This window comes from Azolla caroliniana, unplaced genomic scaffold (assembly GCF_043228905.1).
Source record: "Azolla caroliniana isolate FFs.n. ecotype wild unplaced genomic scaffold, voAzoCaro1.0.p SCAF_13, whole genome shotgun sequence".
NCBI lineage: Eukaryota > Viridiplantae > Streptophyta > Polypodiopsida > Salviniales > Salviniaceae > Azolla > Azolla caroliniana.
Genome location: NW_028230448.1, coordinates 12,785,887 through 12,810,983, shown reverse-complemented (window position 1 = coordinate 12,810,983; position 25,097 = coordinate 12,785,887). Strand labels below are relative to the sequence as shown.

Below are 25,097 nucleotides of genomic sequence, written 5' to 3'. Positions count from 1 at the left end.
TACAACAGTGCAACACAATAGTGGCCAACGCTAAGTGTTTCATCACTTTTCTATTTGTAATTAAGCAATCAAGTGTAAAACATACAAGGCCTTAGGGTTTGAGCCTATATAAGAAGGCTAGCTACCTTCATGAAGGGGATCATCTTTATTATTTTATATAGAGACTCTTAAAGTGTGGCAAATCTCTAGCTTCATACACGTGTTCCTCCTTCTTTAAACCCAATGTATGATCCATGTCCAAACTTGGTGGTCAGGTGATCTAGCACCCTTTCTTCCTTATTTTCTCGTTAATTTTGCTTAACATTAATTTAGATGCTTATAATCGTCAGAGAGGACCTCAAACTTTGCAATAACATCAAGACTCTATAACTGGAACACATCTTATGCACACTACATTACGATTGCAAGTATCATGAAAGCAATAGGTATTGATGCAAAGCATATAAAACAATAGGTACAATGAAATAACATAAGTGTATGTTAGCTTTCTCTTTCAATCAACCCTTTTTAAGGCATACTTGCATACGTGCATGAATTATAGAGTCAAACAAGGAAGTGCATCTCAAGTTAAATGCAATTACATTTAGCCTACCCTAGTTAATGTCCATGTAATTGGACCTCCTTGAAAGGGGTCACCTTTCAATTACTAGCAGAGTATTTCTATTTAAGATGCCTTTTATAACCATGCACATATTTGCAAAGTTGGCCTTTATCCAAATAAGATACACTCTCATCGAACAACCAACATTCTTAAATGATTTCAAGCCTAGATTGCTCCGGGACACAAAATTGTAATGTGGTTCCCATACAATCAACATTACTTTGATTTCAAGCCTAGATTGGCCCGCGACACAAAATTGTAATGTAATTCCCATACAACCCAACCCCCTCCCCAATTATGTCCCATAGATCGCAATCGATTTCCCATCTCAATAGGGGATTCACACCATGAACCAAAGAGATGCATGGTCAGCAAGGAGGCACGAAGTATAAAGAGATGCACTTGGATAGATATGTGAAAGAGATGTCCCAATGATAATAAGAAATGACACGTCCTAGTAGTGGTACATATACATATCGAGACCCCGATATAAATACTAGATACATATACATACATACATATATGTATAATGTATGTATGTATTCCAAAAAAATACACACACACACATATATATATATATGTATGTATGTATTGACATGGAGGCATTGCTAAGTGGGCCATTGTGAGGTTGTGGAGGGGGACACATCGCTCCATAGAAGAAGAAGAAAGTAACAATTGGCAAAAAGAGGAAGAAATGTGGTGACGAAGAAGAAGAAGGTCCATAGAAATGAATGAATGAATGAATGAATGAATGAGGAGGAGGAGGAGGAGGAGGAGGAGGCGGCTGCATGAGAAGAGAAGAACAGAAGAAAAAGAACCATGAGATCCCCTTCTCTGAGCAAACGTAAGCTCCTCTTTGAACAGGGTGAAGCATCCAAAGTCCCACTTGAACGTAATAAGATCTCACCCTCATCATCATCTCGCATCATCAGAAACAGAGCAGTCTTGCCCATTGCAAGCAAAACAGAGCCCATAGATGACCATGACCATAACCATGACCATGATGATGCTGATGTATCCCCATCAGCTCGCACATACACAGATCCGAAGAAGTGCGCCGACGGAAGACGAACTTATCGAGGCCCTTTCCCTTCCTTTACAAGGCCCTCCCCATATGATTGCATTGATGTATGTAAGAAGCTGTCGCACCTCCATGGACCCCTCGAAGACTATGCGAAACACAGGAACGCAAGATTTAATAACGATAATTCCCGGATTACTAATCGGCTTGCAAATTCGGAAGAAATTGAAATCCAACATCAGGAAAAGAAGCCTAAGATTGAAGTGGAGGATTGTGCGGATGTCAATACGGAAGAGGTCGTTGATCATCGACAACGGGAGAACAGGATTAGTCCGCAAAGTGTTCTCGATTCACTCGTTGCCACTATTCTTTCACAAAGCACTACAGAAGGGAATTCGAGAAGAGCCTTTGCTCAGTTGAAACACAGGTTTCCTACTTGGGAGGAGGTAACGTTTATTACTAATGTATGTATGTATGTATGTATGTATGTCACATAAATATGTAATATTTACAGATGTCAAGTATGTGTATGTGTGTATGTACATACAAGAAATCTTAATAAATGTTTTATACTAGCATGCTCTGCCTTTCCTGTGGAAGCTCATATTATTAGGTTCAAATCCTGAATGAATGTGGGATTAACGTTAAACCTTGGTCTGGGGAAACTTAGTAAAGTCGAAGATTGTAGGGCATTATAAGGAACCTGATAATGCGGAACATTGGAGGAAATCAGCTGAAAATTGCAGGGAATGCATCACGTTGCACATTGTAGGAAATCTATTGAAAATTGTAGGGAATCTCATCATTCTTTTGAACAATGTAGAGAATCGCATGATCATCATGTACATGTTGACTATGGGGAGGTAGGGATGCATTGGAGCCTCCTGTAGAAGTTCATAATTGGGAACACTGTAAACAAAACATGAGGAGGAATGGGTTTTTTCCTATGCCGGAAATGCCGAAACCCTCTCCTGAGTTATATAGTTGTATCTCTCCTCTGTAAATTTGTATAGTTTATTTGTATTTTGGTCCAGGTCTATAAAGCCGATCCAAAGGAAGTTGAGGATACCATCCGATGTGGAGGTTTGGCTGGAAGAAAAGCATCACGGATTTTGAACATTTTGAGCATGCTTCAGCGAGAACAAGGGAAGCTTTGCCTGGAATATGTCCGGAGCATGACAACATCCAGAATAAAGCTTGAGCTCTCTCGGTTCAAGGGTGTTGGACCCAAGACGGTAATGCATGAATTATTTACTTGAAAATATAGCACATTGCCCAGTTTCTACATTACGAGTCATTTCAAATTTTTAAGATGCAAATTGATGAACACAATAAACTTATGGGTAATGTTCGTTTTTCCCAAACATCAGGCTGCGTGTGTATTGATGTTTCATCTACAGAAAGATGAGTTTCCTGTTGATACTCATGTAAGTTCTCACGAGAATTACAGATGTTATAGTTTTACCTTATGTTATGCAACTTATGCAATATTATACGTAGGTTTTCCGGATCACAAAGATGCTTGGGTGGGTACCAGCAAATGCCGATAGAGAGAAAGCCTACCTTCATCTCAATGATTGCATACCCAATGACCTCAAATTCGATCTGCATTGCCTTTTTGTGACCCATGGAAGAAGGTGTCCACAGTGTGCAAAGGGTGGTCGAACTCAACAACAAGCCGATGGTCTTTGTCCTCTTATATCCACCAACGTGAAATCAATTAGATATTCTAAATGATTCTTGTGCATTTCCACGTGAAGTGTTTAATCTAACAATGTAATGAAACGCAAGTTTTTGGGTGCATTTACCTATGATCTCTTGCTATGGTAAAGGCTGTTCCTATGGAGAGGGCATTTACCATTATCACAAACTGCAACACCACAATTCTGCTTGGCTGTTACAATAGTAACCATTTGTGGGTCTTATCATTGAATGGCTTAAGCTTATCCATCCATTGGATACATAGAGATCTACCATTGTCACAAAGCCTCAATTCTACTTGGCTGTTAGACTAGAAGCCATTTTTTGTGGATTTTACCATCAGATAAAGCCTTCAACATAAACGTTGTATACTTTTAGGAGATCTGGTCTTAAAGTGATATTCTATGTACTTGGTAAAAGTATGCATGCCACTGTACTCCATGCTTTACTTAGATTTGACTTCAAATTAGGGTTGGATCTCAACCATAAGATTATAAGGCTAATGACCTTCTCTAAAATATTGTTTCTTTGAAGTGGGATGAGTGCCAATCTTGTGAGCTACTCTTGCAAAGCTGTCATTAAGAAAAAAATTGTCATTTGTAGAAAGGATAATTGTGTTAGCTCATTCTTAACATCAAACAAGTTTCCTTTTTGTTGCGATGTTGTCTTGTAGATGATTTACTAAACTCTAGATAGAAGCCATTGCAATGTCTCTCTCCAATCTGATACAAATATTGAGATTTGTAGTTAATAGGAAGGATTATCTACTGGATGTGCAGACTATAATTTGAATGAGTGATGAGATGATCAATATATTTGCTATGCTACTCAAGGGTAGCAAAGCAAAAGAGCACAAATCGAGAGAAAGGACAGTATTATGCATGAAAAAGCAATGATAGATAAGGACCTTTGTATTACATGAAATGCAAACGACAGATAAAAAGGAATAGTCAGTAAAGGAATCTCCTACCTTCCTGTGGCTTATCAGTGGCAGGGTTCCAAACTAATCATGGTAACTAAACACAAGGGCAGTGATGGTTTACAAGGACCATTTAAAACGAGGATATACTTAATCAGAACAAAAAATAAATACATTATCGCCATCACAATTACGTCTTAATGTCCTGCCAATATGTACATCCTTCCCCCATCATCAAACTAAACACAAGGACAATGATGATTTACAGAAACCATTTAAAGCAAGGGTACTTAAATCGGAACAAAACAAACAAAATACATCACATTTACTTATCAATCTCCTGCCAATACATCCTTCCCCCACCATCCAACTACTACTCAAAAGACTCTGACAAATATATCCATCACATTTCATTCTCAAAATCACAAGTATCATCCTCCCTAGCACCCTTTTTAGTTCTCAAAAATCCAGAAAACATACTTCTCAAAACTCCAACAAATACACATCTTCCACAGCTTCGTATCTACTTCTCAAGATTTCGACAAAATACATCCAAGCATCACCAATGAAGGTGTGTGCTCTTATGACAAACAACGTGGGGCTGTGCTTTACAAGTCAAAAACATTCAAAATCTCAAAATCAAGTTCTGCAAATTGCTATCATGGCTACAATGTAGAATAAATCATGTCATTTTAACTAATTGAACTGAAGTATAAAACAAGAACAAATTAATGGAAACAAAATATAGAAGACGCCATATTTACACATACAAAGTAAAACAACCAAGATCAATTGAACCATTCCATGCACAAAACAGCCCAAATGAATCGAGCCAGGCATGATCCATACACAAGATGCAACAACAAAGATACAGCTACTTTAATCAAAGAGTACCATTTTAATTTCATTAAACTAATAATAGACCATGAATTTCCGGAGACACGACACAACCAAATGCATATATATATATATATATATATATATATATATATCCAAACCCGTGGAACATTTATGAGAGAAAGAGAAGAAAGAGATATTATATATATATATAATGTATCACTGAAAGGCCATGTACAATTCTCACAGCTTTAAGGATTAAGCAAAAGGAGTAAAAAGGTTGCATTAAGTAGAATTAATGAAAAACTAAACGCCTAGAGAGATCGGATCTTCATAGGGAGTATTATCGGGTTTCTTACGTACATAAGTACATGTGAGGGTGAGAAGGTAGAAAATCAGACCTTGCTAGGGGGGTATGCAACAGGGGGGGCAGGGTAAGGAACACCCTGGGCAGGGGGGGCAGGAGGAGGAGGAGTAGGAGGGTAATTTTGCTGAGGATACTGATATGGATAAGGGTAATTAGGGTTAGGGATAAGATTGGGGTCAGGGTTAGGGTAGTATACAGTCTGTTGTTGCCTACGCCTCCTCCGAACAAGCAGCCACAGGAAGAAGAAGAAGGCGATGACAAGCAGCAAGAAAGGTATGGAGATCCATACACCGTGGTAGTATATCATCGCTCTGGAGCCTGATCTTTCCCTCAACCTTCTGTTTCGTGTCTTTCTTCCTGTCTTCTGCTGTCTCCTTCCTTCCTTGTCACACACACACACACTCTATCTATTCTTCTGTTTGTCGTCTCTTCTTCTTCTTCTTCTGTTTATCTCTCTCTCTCGCTGTATCTCTGTCTCTCTGTCTCTGTTTTGCTTTTGTGTTGCGAAAGCAGTGGCCCCTGTTTCTTCTTCTTCTTCATGTATGTATGTATGTATGTATGTATGTATGTATATGTATTTCCATTTATTTTGCTTTTCCGTTTTAGTGTGTGTGTGTGTGTGTGTTTCTTTTTCTTTTTCTTTTTCTACGCGTTGCTCACACGTAAACCTTTTTGCACGCCCACACAACACACACACACACACACAAACACACGAAGCCGAGGAAGGAAACACGAAAGAACGTGTAATGTAATGTAATGTATGTATGGGTATATGTAATGTAATGTAATGTAATGTATGTATGTATAATGTAATGTAGTGTATGGATGGATGGATGTCTATATGTAGTGTTATGTGTAGTGTTATGTAATGTTATGTAATGTATGTATGGGTATATGTAATGTAATGTAGTGTATGGATGGATGGATGTCTATATGTAGTGTTATATAATGTTATGTAATGTATGTATGTATGTAATGTATGGATGGTTGTAATGTATGTAATGTATGGATGGATGTCTATTATGTATGTAATGTAATGTAATTATGTAGGTCCGTAGGTAATGTATGTACATATGTATATGAATTGTACGGATGCAATGTATTTATGTATGTATGTGTATATATATTCAGACAAGCATAGCCATACATGACCATTGACACTCCCGTAGTGAAGATATGCTCGCAACACAACCCCTCTTAGATTAGGTAGTTAGGTGTTGTTACGAGAGCAAATGAGATAAAGGCAAGTCCTTTGTCTTTTCTTATCTTTTCTTTCTTTCTTTCTTTCTTTTGGGGCGGGGGGAGGGGGGAGGGGGGAGGACAAGATGCCCCCAAAGTCCAAATGAACTAGGAAGCTTCGTCTCTGTCTTTTATATGTCTCTTTTGATTGTCTCAGTCACAAACACACTCACACACACACACACACAAGCAAATGCTTTCTTGATTGTATTTGTTTTTCGCCCAAACTATATTAGCAGGGATGGATGTAGACAATAAACGAAATATTTGAGAAACATACTTTTCAATACGATAAGATCTGGAATTAGACCACTATGGACACACTTCATTAATATATTCGAAAGACCCTAAGAGTCGCATGAAAGTTACTCGATAAAATAGGTGTAAAATGGATTCCTTGCTCTTTCTTTTATGAGGTGTTTTACACACGACATTATGATGTTAATACATTGTTGGGCTAGGAGCGCATGCCTTTTTTATATGAGGAAATATCTCACCCTCATGTCAAGAGTACTCAAACATGTGTATTAAACGTGTTGAAATGATGGGAGCACTTTCACAGCAATGCATACAAATTTTATAAGAATAAGGTTCATCTTAAAGTAACTAACATTGCAAACGAGGCATGTGTCTTAGAAGTTATTACCTGTCAATATTTCAAATCAAACTTGTTATGCAAATGCCTTTGACCTTCTAAGAAATGTCATATCATTCATCGATACACTTATGGTGTAGGTTATTTTAGAACTGTTTTTAGGCTTTAATATTTATAGTTTATCGTTTCAAATGGAAACTTTAAGATTTATTTATGGTGAAATTGTGTTGACTTCATCGTCATCATGATTATTATTGCCATTATCATCTCAATCTACTTGTTCATTGTTACCATATTGTCACGGACAAGTAGAGAGTGGGAGAGAGAGATCATAGACAAGATAATAAGAAAGAGAGAGAGAAAGTAGTCAAGAGAACAAGAACTGAATTATGATTCCATAACTGGTGTTATTCACCTTGACTAAGGCCAAGGTGAACCCCTGTATTTATACATGTTTATGGGCTCTAAATGTAACCTCATGCAAAGACTCATTTTCATGCACAAGCTTCTAGAATGTTCTAGCTTCTGGAGCTTTCTGGAAGCTTCTAAAATCCTACATGTAGAATAGATAATGTACAATAATCTAGTAATGTAACATGAGTATGTATTGGATGTATTGGTTAAAACATATCGATTAAATACAATAGGTCAAGAGTTCGAATCATGACACGACTATTGTCATGTCCATGACATTATCCCCTTGCTAAGGCCGCCTCCGAAGATGCCTCCCTGGTTTTTGTGGATATTGGTGATGAAATGCATGAACAACATCTGGTGCATTCTCCAAGTGTTGGGTTGGTTCCCATGTTGCCTCTGAAATGGGATACCCTTTCCATAGGACTAAGTATTGAAGTTGTCGTCAATGCCAACGAGAGTCCAAAATCTTGTCCACCTCATACTCCTCACCTATGGAAAGCTCAATTGGAGGTGGAGGTGGAGAGTGTCTTCCAGGAATAGTGGATGGATGATAGGGTTCGAGAAGATAGGCATGGAAGACATTATGAATTCGGAAATGTGGAGGAAGTTCCAGTCGGAAAGTGATGGGATTGACACACTCAATGATGCAGAAAGGCCCCAACTTCTTGTAATCCAACTTTCCGCAAGGTCGAGTAGTATCGACATGGTGACGTAAGAGCCAAACTTGATCACCAACTGCAAAGGTGGGTGTAGCGGAACGATGTCGATCAGCTTGCGTTTTATACGGATCCCTTGCAAGGATGAGTTTGAGGGAGGTCTTGATGAATGTTGGCTAAAATATGAGCACGTCCTTCCACTGACAAGTTGACAAAGTTGCCAGGGATGGAAATACTGAAGCGATGATGGAAACCATAGTTGGCGAAAAATGGGGTGACCCCAGTTGAACCATGTAGCATACTATTATATGTGAACTCTGCTAAAGGTAGGAGGTCAACCCAATCATCTTGCTGGTAGCTAAGTGAGCATCGAAGGTATTTCTCAAGAATTTGGTTCACCCGCTCCGTTTGGCCATCGGTTTGAGGATGATAGGACGAAGACAAGTTCACTGTTGTGCCCAATGTTTGAAGGAGCCGCCGCCAAAAATGAGAGACAAATTGGGGTCTGCAATCTGAGGTGACATCATCCAAGACCCCATGAAGCCGCACCACATTCTTTAAAAATAGATCGGTTGTTGCTTCTACTAAAATAGTCTTTGCACAAGGGGCAAAATGAGCCATCTTTGTAAACCGATCTACCATGACGAGCACTGTGTCATATCCATGGACAAGAGGCAAGTCAGTGATGAAATCCATGGAAATTGATGCCCAAGGCCGGTTGGGAATGGGAAGTGGTTGGAGTAACCCATATGGCCTACGGTGGACGACTTTGGATCTAGCACAAGTATCACATGTCTTGATGAATTCCTTGATGAACTTCCATGGTTGAGGCCACCAATATCCTCATGAGATTAATTTGTGTTGAGAGACAAGCTCAACATCGGCCGGATCGGTTGGGACCGATCGGTTAGGTTGGATCGGTTGGAAACTGGTGCGTAGGAAGGCCGGATTGGTGCAGAAACTGGGAGGCCATCAAAAAGATATTCCGCAAGGAATATATTTGGGAGTTAGTGTCAAGGCTCATTTATGAGCAGTCAAGTACCCTCAGTACTTGTGTCAGCCCGATTGTCAGGGCTTGTATAAAGGTGCTCACTGAGCACATCCTATGTATAGATTGAGTATTATTTCGAATACAGTTATGGGTTTTTACTCTCTCTGTCTCTCCCGTGCGTATTGTGCAAACCTAAGCTTTCCATTAAACCCGCATTTTCTGTTGTTCGGTTTCCTATATTGCTTCCGCATGCCATTCTTTTCAATTTGAGTGTCTTTTTAACGCCAAAATGACCAACCAAGGGGTCATCATGACACTTTTGGAGAACTTGAGTTCGACATCGGCCCTCTGGAATATATAAGAGTTTCTCTCGGTAAAGCAATCCCCCCTCGAATCTGAAGCGGTCAAGGTCTTCCTTGGTCTTGGATTTAGATGGATCAATAAGACCTTCCTGAATTGCGTTGGTGAATTTGTCGGTGGGAAGTGCTTTGGCTATCTCCTCAAGCAAAGAGTCGTCATGGAGCATGCATGTGGCGAAGAGCTGGAATTGATCTGGTTTAAGCAAACATTGAGATTGTTGAGCATAAGTATCATCCCTTGGGCTCAACTCAAAATCCGACCGTCGTGAAAGAGCATCACCCTTCATGTTTTGTGCTCTCGACCGAAAGACAATTTCAAAGTCATAGTCGGCTAAGAAAGTTGACCACTGGGCCTGTCGTCGATTCAAAGTACGGGTTGTTGAGAAATACAATAAATTTTTATGATCTGTTAATACCTGAACCCGATGTTGCGCCCCAGCCAAGTAAGGTCTCCACTCCATGAAAGCTGCCACTATAGCCGCGAGCTCCTTGTTGTAGATGAGATAGTTGATTTCTGGAGTTGTGAATTTTTGGGAGTAGTACGTTACCGGATGTAGGATGCCATCATCATCGGGTTGGGATAAGATGGTAGCCTCATCTACTTGTCTATGACAGTTTGTGCACCTTGACTAAGGCCAAGGTGAACCACTGTATTTATACATGTTTATGGGCTCTAAATGTAGCCTCATGCAAAGACTCATTTCAATAAAATGGGGAATGTGTATCTATTATCGTCGTTTCAATAAAATGATAATTAAAAATGCATATTGGTTACCTCGTGCCGATGATTTGATTGATTGTTTGCATGGGGCCCGATATTTTACGAAAATTGACTTACGAACAAGTTATCATCAGATTCGCATTGTCAAGGATGATATTCCTAAAGCCGCTTTTCGTACGCGTTATGGCCATTATGAGTTTTTAGTCATGCCTTTTGAGTTGACTAATGCTCCAGCCACATTCCAACAAGCGATGAATGACCTTTTCGGAGATCAACTCAGTGATTTTGTTGTCGTCTTCTTGGATGATATTTTGATATATAGTTGTACCTTGCAAGATCATGCTCAACATGTTCGATTTGTTTTGCAAAAGTTGCGTGAAAACTCTTTCTATGCAAAACATTCAAAATGTGATTTTTTCCAAAAATCTATTGTGTACCTAGGTCATTTAATTACGGAAAATGGCGTTGAAATTGAACCTTCTCGTATTGAAAAGGTTAAACTTTGGCACATTCCTTGTAATATTCGTGAACTGCGATCATTCTTAGGGTTTGTTGGTTTTTTACGAAAATCGATTCATAATTATTCCAAATTGACTATGCCATTAGCTGACCTTTTAAAAGGTCATCCACATAAGTTTGTCAAACCAATTGCATGGAATGAACAACTTGACAAATAATTTGAGACACTCAAAGAGCATGTGTGTCAGGTCTTAGAGATCTAGGTGCTAAAGTAAGCTTAAGATAAGGATAAACTAATGATAGATAGAAAGGAGAAAGAGAAAGAAGGGTGCCGATCCACCCGACCACCCCCGAGCGAAGGGATCGAGACGGACTCGAGCCTCGATCGGCGTCCCATACCACCGCTGTGGCGTCGAGTCATACCTGGTGTTGGCGCGCTCGCTACAAGAGTTGACCCACCACAAGAGCAGAGTCTCGATGTAGTCAAAAGATGATCAAATGAGGGTAGCTAGGCCTCTTATTTATAGCGATACCCAAGGCCCCCAGGCAAGTTCACACTTGACCTAATGGGTTGTCTCAATCCCGAGGATTAAAAGTAATCCTCCCCTTCTTTACACTCTCGTTTAACCCTCACACTTATTCACGTGTATAGAATACTACGGTAAATTCTGACCACGGGATATTAAATGGTCATGCCCGTAACATACGCCCCGCCCCTTCTTTAAAACATTGCACTCTTGCAATGGAAAGTTAGGGAAGTTTATTCTTAGAGTATTCTCGCATTCCCATGTGGCATCTTTGATAGATTTGTCCATCCATTTAATTTTAAATTCTCGGATTTTTTTAGTATGTAACTTTTTTGTTTTAACATCGAGAATTTGTTCTGGTACATGTGGTTTCGAAGATAAATCTTCAGAAGTAACTAGAGTTTTAGTTGTAACTCTGTTGTCGCCAGAACCTAGAAGTTCTTTTAGATGACTCACATGGAAGACTGGATGATAGGCTGATGACCCAATGCGTTTGAGGACTGTAAAAGGTCCACAAAACCGTGGGGCTAACTTAGCGCACTTACCCGTAGACAATGTCTTAGAATTGTGAGGTACACGTAAAAATACCTTCTGTCTAGGGTTAAATACACGAGGTTGCCTATGATGGTCGGCATAAAAACACGCTCTATCTTGAGCTGTTTTTATATTATCTCGTGCAATATGCAACATATCTTGCATATCCCGAAGAAAGTTTTGTGTACTTTGCAATTCATCATGATGTATATTAACATCAATCGGGGCTCGTGGCTGAAAACCATACATCAACATAAAAGGACTATATCCCGTCGATGTATGCTTGGAGCTATTATAAGCAAACTCCAAAATTGGGAGATAACGTTCCCATTTTGTTGGTTTTGCACCAACGTATGCTCGAAGCATGTCCTCAATAATTTGATTTACTCGTTCTGTCTGTCCATCGGATTGAGGATGATCCGTGGAGCTCATGCTCAACGTTGTCGAGATAATTACGCAAGTGCGTGTGAAAATGAGGCGGGACCGCGGGGGTCTCGAACCAAAGAGCAAGCAAGGGAGGAGAAAGAGAGAGAACCGGCTACGCAGGACCGGGGATACGCAGGGACACGGCCCTTCAGCACGGAGAACGCGAACAGACACCGACACAGACAGATGCGAATGACTAAATAAGTGTATTAACAAAAATGGCTAACACGACTACAACCCTCGATGGGGCACAGGTTGTTTACAACCGAACAGGCCGGCGAACAGATGCCGATGCCTGTTCGCTTCGAAACACAAACGGGGTAGCAGGTCGGAGGTGCTGCCGGAAGCACTCGGGCGTTCCTCGAAACAGCGCGAGCCTCCTCAGAACCCTGCACAGAAGCTATGGAGCTCGAGAAGGAAGGAAACACAGAGAGAGAGAGAGAGAAACGCCCAGAAACGGTCCGGCAGCACTTCGTCCTCTCCGCGCGAGATCCCCACTTCTATTCTTCCTCTTCCTTTTATAGCCCGTCAAGAGGCCGTTTGGCATTAACTGCATACCCCCGAATCTACCCACCTAGGATCCTCGTATGTACTTCTTGGCGCGCGTGTGTGCAGAGCCGTTTCCCACGCCTTGTTCCTCCGATTCCTCTTGTGGGCGGTTTTCTTCACGACATCCGCCCCCACCTAACCGCGCATCCACCGGCATGCGCCAAATTAAGTTGGCACGGAGAAAACCGGCCCGCCTTTACTCTTCGCCTGCCGGCCCTTTCTCGGCCTCGGATCGGTCGTCGCTGCTGTCCAGGAGAATCGGGTCGGGTTCGTCGTCGTGCCGCTTCTTGAAAGCTTTGATCCTCTTCCCGGCCACGGGTATCGCTATTCTCGTACCGTCGAGTTCCGCCAGATGATACGTCCCGTTGTCGTTGGCGCTCTGTACCGTGTACGGCCCGAACCATCTCTGTGCGAACTTCCGCGTTGCTCGGTGCTGGTTGTCGAGGCTGCTGTCGTAGACGAGCACCCAGTCACCTTCGTCGATTCTCTTCGTCAGGGCCGAGAACTCCGCACGCTCGAAGTCTCCCCTCCGCCTTTCTCTTCTCTCGGCCGCCGATGCCGACTGTCGTGCACGCTCCGCTGTCGGAGAACAAAAATTCCCTACCTATGGTACAAGGTTTCTTCGGTTTTATCGTACAGGTGTGGGGTTTTCCCGGGGTGTCCGGACTGTCGCGGCCCCACGCCTTGGCAGTCCTCTCTAAAAATCCTCTCGGTTTTCGGAACCGAGGGAATCACGGTTACGTTCGTGGTTCGGTCTTACCGTCAGAAACTGGACCGAATGGCGCCCGTCTTGGCTTTTGACCCTCGCGTAGGCCGAACCATTGTCCAGCACTTTGGTCTCCATCCACGCCGCCGTAATGTACGGTTCTCCCAGAATGACCGGGTGCGAAGACGTCTCCTGCACGAAGAAGTGTTGGTCAATCTCGACGTCGCCAATCTTGACCCGCACATTCGGACAGGCCCCGTGCAGTTCCTCGGTGGCGCGCGTTGCTGCCCTTATTTTCCACCCGTGCTTGGTGTTGATCGGCCATTTGCCCTTCTTATAGAAGTCCATGGACATCAAATTGATCTCCGATCCGTGGTCCACCAAAGCTATCACCGGTTCCTGGACATCGCCGATCTTCACCGGGGTTTCCGTGGTCGCTCGGGCCCAGTGTGGTCTCGAATAGTGGCTTTCCGCCCACTCGTCTCCCAGCGCCATGTCGTCTAGGTGCGTCGTCCGCACTTCCACCGGTCTTTCCGGTTCTGTCTCCGTCGACAGCCTCTTCCGTTTCACCAAGTCCACGATGGAGTCGTGGAACTCCTTCTTGGCGATTCCCAGCACCTCCCGTAACGACAGCTCCACCTTGCTGTCGAGGATCCGTTCCTCCAGGACCTTTCGTAAGTCCGTGGTTCTTTCTATCTCCGTCCCCAGACGGTACCCGCCCTTCTGGGGTTTATCTCGCGTACCGGCCCCGCCGGCTTCGTCCCGTCGCGGCCCGGACCGGGTCTCGTATCGTTGTGAGGGCCCGGTCGTCCCGGGTCTCCCCACCCGCTTCTCTTCTACCAGAGCCTCGTAGTTCCGGCAAGCGGCTTCCACGAAGCCCGTCTTCTCCTCGACCGGGTCGCTCCACCCGGTCATCTCCCGTACCCGTTTCTCCGCACGGTCCGATTCCTCCCTTTTAAGCCCTGCACCGGCAAGGCCTCCCAGCATCGTCGGCCAGAATCCGGCTTCGCTTTCCCTTCGGGCCTCGCCGCCCCCGACTCGAATGCCGGCTGACGCCGAGTAGTGGACGGTTTCCGCGTGTCGGGCCGCCGCCTCTTCCATCACCCTTTTCATACCGCCCTTTCCATCGTTTCGGCTCAGGGCCCTTCGGGTGTCACTGGCATGCACCCGTCCTTCCCACAGGTACACCACCCTGTTCCTCAGCGCCTCCGCGAAGTCGCCGCAGTCCTTCCGAATGTGGCCGACTTCATCGCACCACATGCACCTGTTTCCTGCCGCCGGCCGTCGGTCACGAGCCGGTTCGCCTCCTTCCCTTCGGGCCTGCGCGATTTGGAGGTCCTTTATCGCCTTTGTCAATTCCTCCAGCGCCGCTCCTCCGGTTGAGCCTGTGACTACGCCGGTCGAAGCCGAACCGGTGTCCAACCACTCTCCGGTCCCTTCCTTTCGCACCCGTGGCGCTGGTTCGAACTTCCTTGCTGCGACCGAGCCCGACCCGGTCACACCGTCATCCGCCCATTCTCGCCGTTTGTCGAAACGGCCACAGACCTTCCTGACAGCCGCCCAGTCGGTAGTGAGCCCGTCTTCGGTTTCTAGCAGGGCGCCCACGTGACTCCGATCCCTCTCGTCAACCGATTTGACGAACAGCAGGACCCGGCTTGTATCCAGGACCATCCTGTCAAGCGCCGAAAGGCGTGCGAAGTTCTCCTCGAACTCCCGGAGGAGCGCCGACGCGTTTCTTCCCTTTCCCGGGGACTCCACCCATTCCATGAACCTTCGCTTCGAAAGCCGGAGCGCGTCGTCCAGCCCGTATTTCTCTAGGAGCCGACCTTCGAACTCCTCCCAGGTACGGCTCTCCGTCCGTACCTCGAGCACCTCCGCGTGGATGCTCGGCATCGCCACTCGGGGAAATCCGGCAAGACGCCTTTCTTCCGGAATGTCCCGCATCAGTATCTCTGCACCGTAGGACGCCAAATACTTCGTGGCATCCTTCCCATCGAACCGGCCGATCGTGCCGACGACCGCCTCAATAGCTCTGTCGAGGGCACCGGTGCTCTCGCGCGCGTTTACAATCCGATCCACGGCCGAAGCCATGGCCTCTGCGAGATCCGACCCCCTCATTTCCTGCTCTTCTGCCGCCTCTTTCACGTCGGGTTCACCAAAGATGTCGAGATAATTACGCAAGTGCGTGTGAAAATGAGGCGGGACCGCGGGGGTCTCGAACCAAAGAGCAAGCAAGGGAGGAGAAAGAGAGAGAACCGGCTACGCAGGACCGGGGATACGCAGGGACACGGCCCTTCAGCACGGAGAACGCGAACAGACACCGACACAGACAGATGCGAATGACTAAATAAGTGTATTAACAAAAATGGCTAACACGACTACAACCCTCGATGGGGCACAGGTTGTTTACAACCGAACAGGCCGGCGAACAGATGCCGATGCCTGTTCGCTTCGAAACACAAACGGGGTAGCAGGTCGGAGGTGCTGCCGGAAGCACTCGGGCGTTCCTCGAAACAGCGCGAGCCTCCTCAGAACCCTGCACAGAAGCTATGGAGCTCGAGAAGGAAGGAAACACAGAGAGAGAGAGAGAGAAACGCCCAGAAACGGTCCGGCAGCACTTCGTCCTCTCCGCGCGAGATCCCCACTTCTATTCTTCCTCTTCCTTTTATAGCCCGTCAAGAGGCCGTTTGGCATTAACTGCATACCCCCGAATCTACCCACCTAGGATCCTCGTATGTACTTCTTGGCGCGCGTGTGTGCAGAGCCGTTTCCCACGCCTTGTTCCTCCGATTCCTCTTGTGGGCGGTTTTCTTCACGACAACGTAGTTTCTAACTTCTTAAAGACTTGCGTCCAGAAGTCACTAGTAAACTTTGGATCTCGATCACTCACGATATCCATCGGTAACCTATAAAAACGAAATAATTCATCAACGAATTGGTAAGCCAATTCAGGAGCTGTTACCGTGGTTTTAGTAGCAATAAATCTGGCCATTTTAGTTAGGTGATCAACGACAACCCAGATGGCATCATGACCTTTTTGGGTGCAAGGAAGGCTAAGAATAAAATCCATGGATATACTTTCCCACTTATTATTGGGAATGTCCAAGGGATGTAAAAGTCCTGCGGCTTTAAGTCGCTCGGCTTTGTTAACCTGACACTGGTGACATTTAGTCACATAGCTATGTATGTCAGGACGCATCTTAGGCCAATAAAATTGAGTGGAGATGAGAACGAGTGTAAGATGTATTCTAGGGTGCCCTGCTAAGGGTGCATCATGGCATTAAAAAAGAATCCTCTTTTTGACCTCGGGTAAATCTGGAACACAAACCTTCCCATTACGGTAGAACAAACCGTTAGCAATGTGGAAGTATTCCTTCGAGGATGTGGTGGTGTCTGTTCCAGACTCAACTCTTGCCCAGTATTTTGCAAAATAACTGTCATCAGGATACTTTCCTCGAAGGTGATCATAAAGATCTAATGTTATTTGAGTGAAGCTAAGCATGTTAACTTCACGAATGCGACTTAATGCATCAGCGACAGTGTTCATGGAACCTTTACGATATCGTATGGAAAAATCAAAGTCCTGGATGAGATCAGCCCATCGTGCCTTACGACCTTTTAGGTCTTGTTGGTCACAAAAATATTTCAAGGACTCGTGGTCCGTAGTTACCACAAAGCAATTTCCATAAAGATAATGGCGCCATGTTTTGAGCGCATGTATAACTGCAAATAATTCCTTTTCTTAAACGGTATACCGACATTGAGCAGAATCAAGTTTCTTACTCTCGAATGCTATTGGTTTACCATCTTGATACAAGACAACACCTATAGCATAATCGGTTGCATAGGTTTCAACCTCAAAAAGTTTTGAAGGATCAGGTAAAAGAAGTGAAGGAGCCTTGCAAACCAGGTCCTTGAGTTCCTTAAAGGCAAGGTCGAGTGTAGCATTCCACACAATAGGTTTTGTAGACTTACGCGTTTGACCTTTTAAAAGATCAGTAAACAGCGTTGTCAATTGGGAGTAATTACGAAGAGATTTTCGCAAAAACCCGACAAAACCAAGGAATGATCGAACTTCTCAAATATTCCGAAGAGTGGGCCAAAGCTTGATTTTCTCAATGCGAGAAGGATCAATTTCAACTCCTCGTTCGGTTATGAGATGTTCAAGATAAGTAATTGATTTCTTGAAGAACTCACATTTTGAGATCTTCGCGTAAAACTGTTTGTCACGCAATGTTTGTAAAACAAAGCAGACATGTTTAGCATGTTCTTGTAATGTACGGCTATAAACTAAAATATCATCCAAGAAAATAACGACAAATTTTCCAAGTTGTTCTCGGAAAATGTCATTCATTTCTTGTTGAAATGTAGCCGGAGCATTGGTCAAACCAAAAGGCATAACCAAAAACTCATAATGGCCATAGCGCGTACGAAATGTTGTTTTAGGAACATCGTCCTCACTTATACGTATTTGATGGTAGCCAGTACGGAGATCAAGTTTCGTAAAATACCAAGCTCCCTGGAGACGGTCAATTAGATCGCCAGCACGGGGCAATGGATACGAATTCTTGATCGTCACTTTATTCAAGCGTCGGTAATTAATACACATACACCATGTGCCCTCTTTCTTTTTAACCAAGAGAATTGGTGCACTCCATGGAGATTTACTATAACGTATATAACCCATTCGTAAATAGTCCTTGAGTTGCTTAGATACCTCATCCTCTTTGGATCGACTTAAGCGATAAGGAGGTATACTTATTGGTGCAACACCAGGTACAATATCTATACGATGGTCTATATTATGTTTAGGAGGTAAGCCATCGGGTAGTTCACTCGGAAAAACATCACGAAAATCATTTAAGATTTCATCAAGTTGTTGTTGTTCAAAATATGTTAATTGAACTGAGACATTATCGATATTATAAACGTGAATGTCCGGATCAAGTACACAATAAAATAGAGTAGAACAAGACAGCTCGGATATTGACGGACACGAGGAAACAATCGAGAGGGATTGTTTTTTTACACATTGAATAAAATAAGTACAATCGTTCAGTACAAATGTAATTGAATGATGAACCCAATCAATAGATAAAGAAGAGTTTTTATTATAAAACTAGGGATAACCCCGTATTACATCGGTGGTACAAAGATTCATTACATGGAAGTCTACTTCCTCCATATAAGTATCAATAGAAATTCCTAATGAATGAATCGCCCCGTTGATGTATTGTACTCTTCCATCAGCCAAGTGCACCGTGTAGGTGTGATCACTTACGGTGGGTTGGATTCCCCATATTTAAACCAAACGATCATTCACAAAATTGTGTGAGCTTCCCGAATCAAATAAAAATTGTACGGGAGATCCATTGATATACCCGTTTGCACGTAGTAAATCATTGGGACCCAATACATAGTGAGGGAAAGAACATTGACAATTACTTAAATGATGTGTATAGACCTGAAGGACATTAGGAATCTGACCTTTATGGTTTGCAGCTTTAGCTTTGTTGTCGTGCTCTTTCCGTTGGAGCTTTCGACATTGATCTTTTGTATGACCCTTCTTTTTGCAGAATACGCAAAAAGGATGTTGTCGCTTACAATCACGATCTAGGAATTCGTTGGGTGTCTTGCGTTTCCCAACAAATTGTGACTGCTTAGTCCCGAGCGCTTCGTTGGGTTTGTTGTGGTCCTTCGAAGTGCGTTGATAGCGAAGAACTATTTCAACAGCCTCTTCGAAGGATTTTGGATCCTTATCGTGCACTATCCAATGATAGTCCGAATTGGGGATGCCATTGACAAAACAAGCTATTAACCAGTTGTCCCCTTCTAGACCCGATTTTTGGATTTGGGTTCTAGCATGGTGGACATATTCTTCTAGCGAGGAAAACTTCCTGCTAGAGAGGTTCATTAAAGCTTGTGTTGCCTCGGTTCGAGAGGGAGGTTGCAGAAATTGGCCCTTAAAAACCGTGACAAAATCTGTCCAGGTATCGGGCAATTTCCCCATAGTACGGAGCCCATGCCACCAGGCGGCGGCCTTACCCCCGAGTTCTCGGCCAACATATGAAATCTTCGTACTATCTGGCATGGGATAGAGCTCAAAATGAGACTCCCATCGTCCCAGCCATGTGCAGATTGCTTCTTCGGTTCTTTCCTTTTTGTCTCTCGTAAATGGCTTAACAACAAATGATGGTTCACCTTGTCCCTCATCAGGTCTATTAGTCTCACGTTGTAGACTAATGACACGTGCCTCAAGAGCATTCTGAGATTGCCGAAGTTCGGTCATCTGTTGAGCGGTGAAACTAAGGTATTGGGTTATTTGTGCCAAATACATCTCAGTGGACATTTGTCTAGGAGGATTCCCTTGAGTTCCTTCCGCTTGAGCGGATGACATCGGATCGTTAATTTGAGCCATTAAAGATTATTTCTAGAAAAGAAATAGGATAAGGTCAGAGAGATAGTCATAACATCATGTCCTGATGTAAACATATCATGGGCAAACATTAATCGATATCATGATCTCACGTCAATACCCCTCTAGAAGTATGAGATGAGGTTCAAGATCAGGTTACTATGGTAACAAAAAGGTGTTTTAAAAACCATGGGGGTGACAATTTAATGTCTTTCCCTGATCTCTATATCGATTTTTTCATGGCGGCTCCCCGAGGCTCAACCATGTATGTTCACGTCATGAGTAGTTTATACATGAAAAAAATGTTAACAATAAACTATGTTTCTTTGCCCACATATGTGGTTTCGGCTCTTTAAATCCTATTACGAGGACCCCGAGGTGCACTTAGACCTTAAGTCTAAACATGTGTTATAGTCATATGTATCAAGGATGTTGTATGGTCTTGGTCAGATTTGAACTCGAGACCTCGAGAACAAATACATTAAAACTTGAGCCAACCAAGTAAGTTGCTCTTCTCGAATGCTTAATGTTTGATGCATATAAGAGATATGTGAAGCATTTGATCATATATGTTTTTTTTAAAAGAACATATATGTCAAGGGTCCTTATTTCGCCCTCATTTACCAAAACTATGTTGGTACGTTACCTAACCTCAAGTCTCATAATTACGATGGCATACGCCAAAGTGCAACCTAATGGTCAAGCCAAATGAGCCCTCGTTTCGTAGTAGGCCCACGTGGCCCATCACATGGTCACGTTATTACGAATGCCTCTCGTAAGAACGAGCTCATGGTGGCATCGTATCCATGTAACGAGGGAGGGATGTTGGATACGTGTGTCATTGGAGCGACCTCACTTGAAGTGGGTCAAGCCCTACGTACTCAACATCATTATGGCTATAGGCATTTCTTTACGTAACGAAATCGAGGTCATCAACGGGATTGTCAACAATCAAAAATTGTTGAAAAAGGGATGGTGACAACGCCATTCTCACAAAAATGTGAGGACGGCCACCAACATCCTTTTCCCGACAAGGACAACTTTCGATATAATCACGTAATAACGAATATACACATATGTTTACTTATCACATATATACGATCAAATACGTATATACGTGACCACATATGCCTATATTAAACATATCGTTATATTAAATAGCCACAAATGATGTTATCGAGATACGTAATCGAGGTATATACCTCTACGCACATGAAACATCCACAAATAAGAGATCATCGTAATACGCAATTGAGGTATTGACCTCTTACGCATACGAGACCAAACGCATATCCTTTACAACAAATCAAGGTATTAAACTCATACGCAAACGTAACATATGTTCGTGAACGTAATACGTAATTGAGGTATTAACCTCGTACGCATACGACACTCATCACATATTATTTATATGTCAAACGAGGTATTGACCTCGTGCACATATGTAAACGTTTTAGATAATCAATTAAAGACCACTACAACATCATTGACTTAATGAAAAAAAAAGACATATAAACTAAACACATGATTAGATGGGAGAAGAGAGAATAGAAAAAAAAAATTACGGAAAGAGTTACCGAAGTTCTTTGTTGATCGTTGTCTGGATCAAGGCCGACCGCACATCGATCGATCACCATCAATCAAAAGACAAAAGACAAACAAAGAAACATTAGTACATAGCTCTAATACCAAATATTAGAGATCTAGGTACTAAAGTAAGCTTAAGATAAGGATAAACTAATGATAGATAGAAAGGAGAAAGAGAAAGAAGGGTGGGTGCCGATCCACCCAACCACCCCCGAGCGAAGGGATCGAGACGGACTCGAGCCTCGATCGGCGTCCCATACCACCGCTGTGGCGTCAAGTCGTACCTGGTGCTGGCGCGCTCGCTACAAGAGTTGACCCACCACAAGAGCAGAGTCTCGATGTAGTCAAAAGATGATCAAATGAGGGTAGCTAGGCCTCTTATTTATAGCGATACCCAAGGCCCCCAGGCAAGTTCACACTTGACCTAATGGGTTGTCTTAATCCCGAGGATTAAAAGTAATCCTCCCCTTCTTTACACTCTCGTTTAACCCTCACACTTATCCACGTGTATAGAATACTACGGTAAATTCTCACCACGGGATATTAAATGGTCATGCCCGTAACATCAGGCTCCCACTCTTCTATTACCGGACCCTTCTAGGCCTTTCTCAATCGAAACCGATGCTAGTGATTATGCTATTGGTGTCGTTCTTTATCAAGGCGGTCACCCTATTGCTTTTGAATGAAAGAAGCTTGATGTTGCTCAATCTCAGTATTCGGTTCAAGAGAAAGAGTTGTTTCCGATAATACATGCACTTAAAACATGGAAGCACTATCTCTATGGATATAAATTTGTGGTTACAACAAACCATCAATCATTGAAGTATTTTTGTGACCAGCCAGAACTTGTTGGTTGTAAAGGCCGTTGGGCTGACCTTATGCAAGATTTTGATTTTTTCATACGATATCGCAAGGGTTCTATGAACACCGTTGCAGATGCTCTTAGTTGCATTAAAGAAGTTAACATGCTTACCTTCACGGAAATAAAATCTGATCGTTTAGATCACCTTCGAGGGAAATACCTTGATGACAGTTATTTCTCAAAATACTGGATGAAAGCCCAATCTGGTTTAGATGTCGTTACCCTTGAAGGCAACCTTTCACATTACAAATGGTTTGCTCTACCGTAGTGGAAAGGTCTCTGTTCCAAATTTACCAAACGTAAAACAGAAAATTCTTCATGAATGTCATGATGCACCATCTGTTGGTCATCCTAGAATACAATGCACACTCGCTCTCATCTTGAGTACTTTTTTCTGCCTAAGATGTGCTTTGACGTGCATAAATACGTAACTCAATGCTTAAAATGTCAAATTAATAAGTCGGAACAACTTAAAGCTGTTGGGTTTTTACATCCCTTAGATATTCCCAACAACAAATGGGAATGTATCTCGATGGATTTTATTGTTAGTTTACCTCGTACACAGAGGGTTCATGATGCCATTTGGGTCGTTGACAGATTAACAAAATTGGCTAGATTTATTCCTACCAAAACCACGGTAACCACTCAACAATCAGCTTATCAATTTGTTCATGAGTTATTTTGTTTTTATGGATTACCAGTAGATATTGTTAGTGATCAAAATTCCAAGTTTATTAGTGACTTTTGGACTCAAGTCTTTAAGAAACTAGAAACTACGTTGAGCATGACTTCCGCAAATCATGCTTAGTCTGATGGACAAACTAAACGAGTTAATCAAATTATTGAGGACATGCTTCAAGCTTATGTAGCAAAAACCCCTTCTAAGTGGGAGCAATACCTTCCTATCTTAGAATTTGCCTATAATAGCTCTAAACATACATCCACTGGATATAGTCCTTTTATGTTGATGTATGGTTTTCAACCACATGCCCCGGTCGATGTCACGATTCATCATGATACATTAGACAGTACACGCAATTTTTTGCAAGACATGAACCAAATGTTGCATATTGCCAAAGAAAATGTCAAGACAGCTCACGATCATGCTCGATTTTATGCTAATCATGAGAGACGTCCTCGTGCATTTACTATTGGTCAAAAAGTTTTTTTGTGTGTCCCTACTAACTCTACGTCATTGTCTACGAGCAGGTGCGCTAAGTTAGCCCCACGATATATTGGCCCATTTAAAATCCTTAAGAGAGTTGGGTTATCTGCTTATCACCTTGCCTTACCCTGTAACGTTGGTATTCATTCTGTTTTTCACGTCAGTCTTCTAAAACCATTTTTAGGCTCTGGTGCTAACACCATCACAACCCAAGATCTTGTAACATTAGAGGATTTTTCTTACAAACCTCATGTTCTTGAACGAATTCTCGATTCTTGTACTAAATGTTTACGTTCTAAAGAGATTCAGCTATTCAAGATCAATGTATGGATAAACCTATTGATGATGCCACATGGGAACCCGAGCATACTCTTAAGGCACAATTTCCTCACTTTATATTGCAAGAGTGCAATCTTTTAAAGTAGGGGAGTATGTTATGTACACATAACGTTGGTGAGGGTAGGTCACTAATATTTACATTAGTGAAGGGTATGTTCACTAATGTTAAAAAGGGGGCTAATGTGATTGGATAGAAGGAATGATGTATGGATAAACCTATTGATGATGCCACATGGGAACCCGAGCATACTCTTAAGGCACAATTTCCTCACTTTATATTGCAAGAGTGCAATCTTTTAAAGTAGGGGAGTATGTTATGTACACATAACGTTGGTGAGGGTAGGTCACTAATATTTACATTAGTGAAGGGTATGTTCACTAATGTTAAAAAGGGGGCTAATGTGATTGGATAGAAGGAATGATGTATGGATAAACCTATTGATGATGCCACATGGGAACCCGAGCATACTCTTAAGGCACAATTTCCTCACTTTATATTGCAAGAGTGCAATCTTTTAAAGTAGGGGAGTATGTTATGTACACATAACGTTGGTGAGGGTAGGTCACTAATATTTACATTAGTGAAGGGTATGTTCACTAATGTTAAAAAGGGGGCTAATGTGATTGGATAGAAGGAATGATGTATGGATAAACCTATTGATGATGCCACATGGGAACCCGAGCATACTCTTAAGGCACAATTTCCTCACTTTATATTGCAAGAGTGCAATCTTTTAAAGTAGGGGAGTATGTTATGTACACATAACGTTGGTGAGGGTAGGTCACTAATATTTACATTAGTGAAGGGTATGTTCACTAATGTTAAAAAGGGGGCTAATGTGATTGGATAGAAGGAATGATAGGTGCATGCACTATCATGATTTAGACACTGGTGGTGCGGGCTAGGCTTCGTCTCGACGATCATGTTTATCTCTTCCAAGGTATTAGTCATCCTAATATCCGGTGGTATGGGACATCGGTGGTAGGTTGGCTATGTCTATATCATAGCTCGAGGGTGGTCGGGTGGAATAGGTTCTTCTATCCAATCTATTTTCCTTCGTTTACTTTACTTTGGTCGATTGATTAGTAATAGACTCTTAACAT

The 25,097-nt window shown here is 42.8% G+C and overlaps 1 protein-coding gene across 1 annotated transcript; it reads left to right on the top strand.

Annotated features, from left to right (window-relative positions):
- The first annotated feature begins 1,382 nt into the window (after positions 1-1,382).
- On the top strand, positions 1,383-3,721 carry LOC147856159 (putative DNA glycosylase At3g47830). The gene is made up of 4 exons (XM_087329882.1): positions 1,383-2,068; positions 2,657-2,857; positions 2,993-3,049; positions 3,123-3,721. Exons 1-4 carry the CDS (start codon positions 1,421-1,423, stop codon positions 3,357-3,359), a joined length of 1,143 nt encoding a protein of 380 aa, XP_087186008.1. The 5' UTR covers positions 1,383-1,420; the 3' UTR covers positions 3,360-3,721.
- The last annotated feature ends 21,376 nt before the right edge of the window (positions 3,722-25,097 follow it).

Excerpts from the sequence above, each read along its gene's own strand:
- LOC147856159 (XM_087329882.1), top strand. The coding sequence starts at position 1,421 with ATGAGATCCCCTTCTCTGAGCAAACGTAAGCTCCTCTTTGAACAGGGT. Across the intron at positions 2,069-2,656 it reads GGTTTCCTACTTGGGAGGAG|GTCTATAAAGCCGATCCAAA; the intron begins GTAACGTTTATT and ends ATTTTGGTCCAG. Across the intron at positions 2,858-2,992 it reads AGGGTGTTGGACCCAAGACG|GCTGCGTGTGTATTGATGTT; the intron begins GTAATGCATGAA and ends CCCAAACATCAG.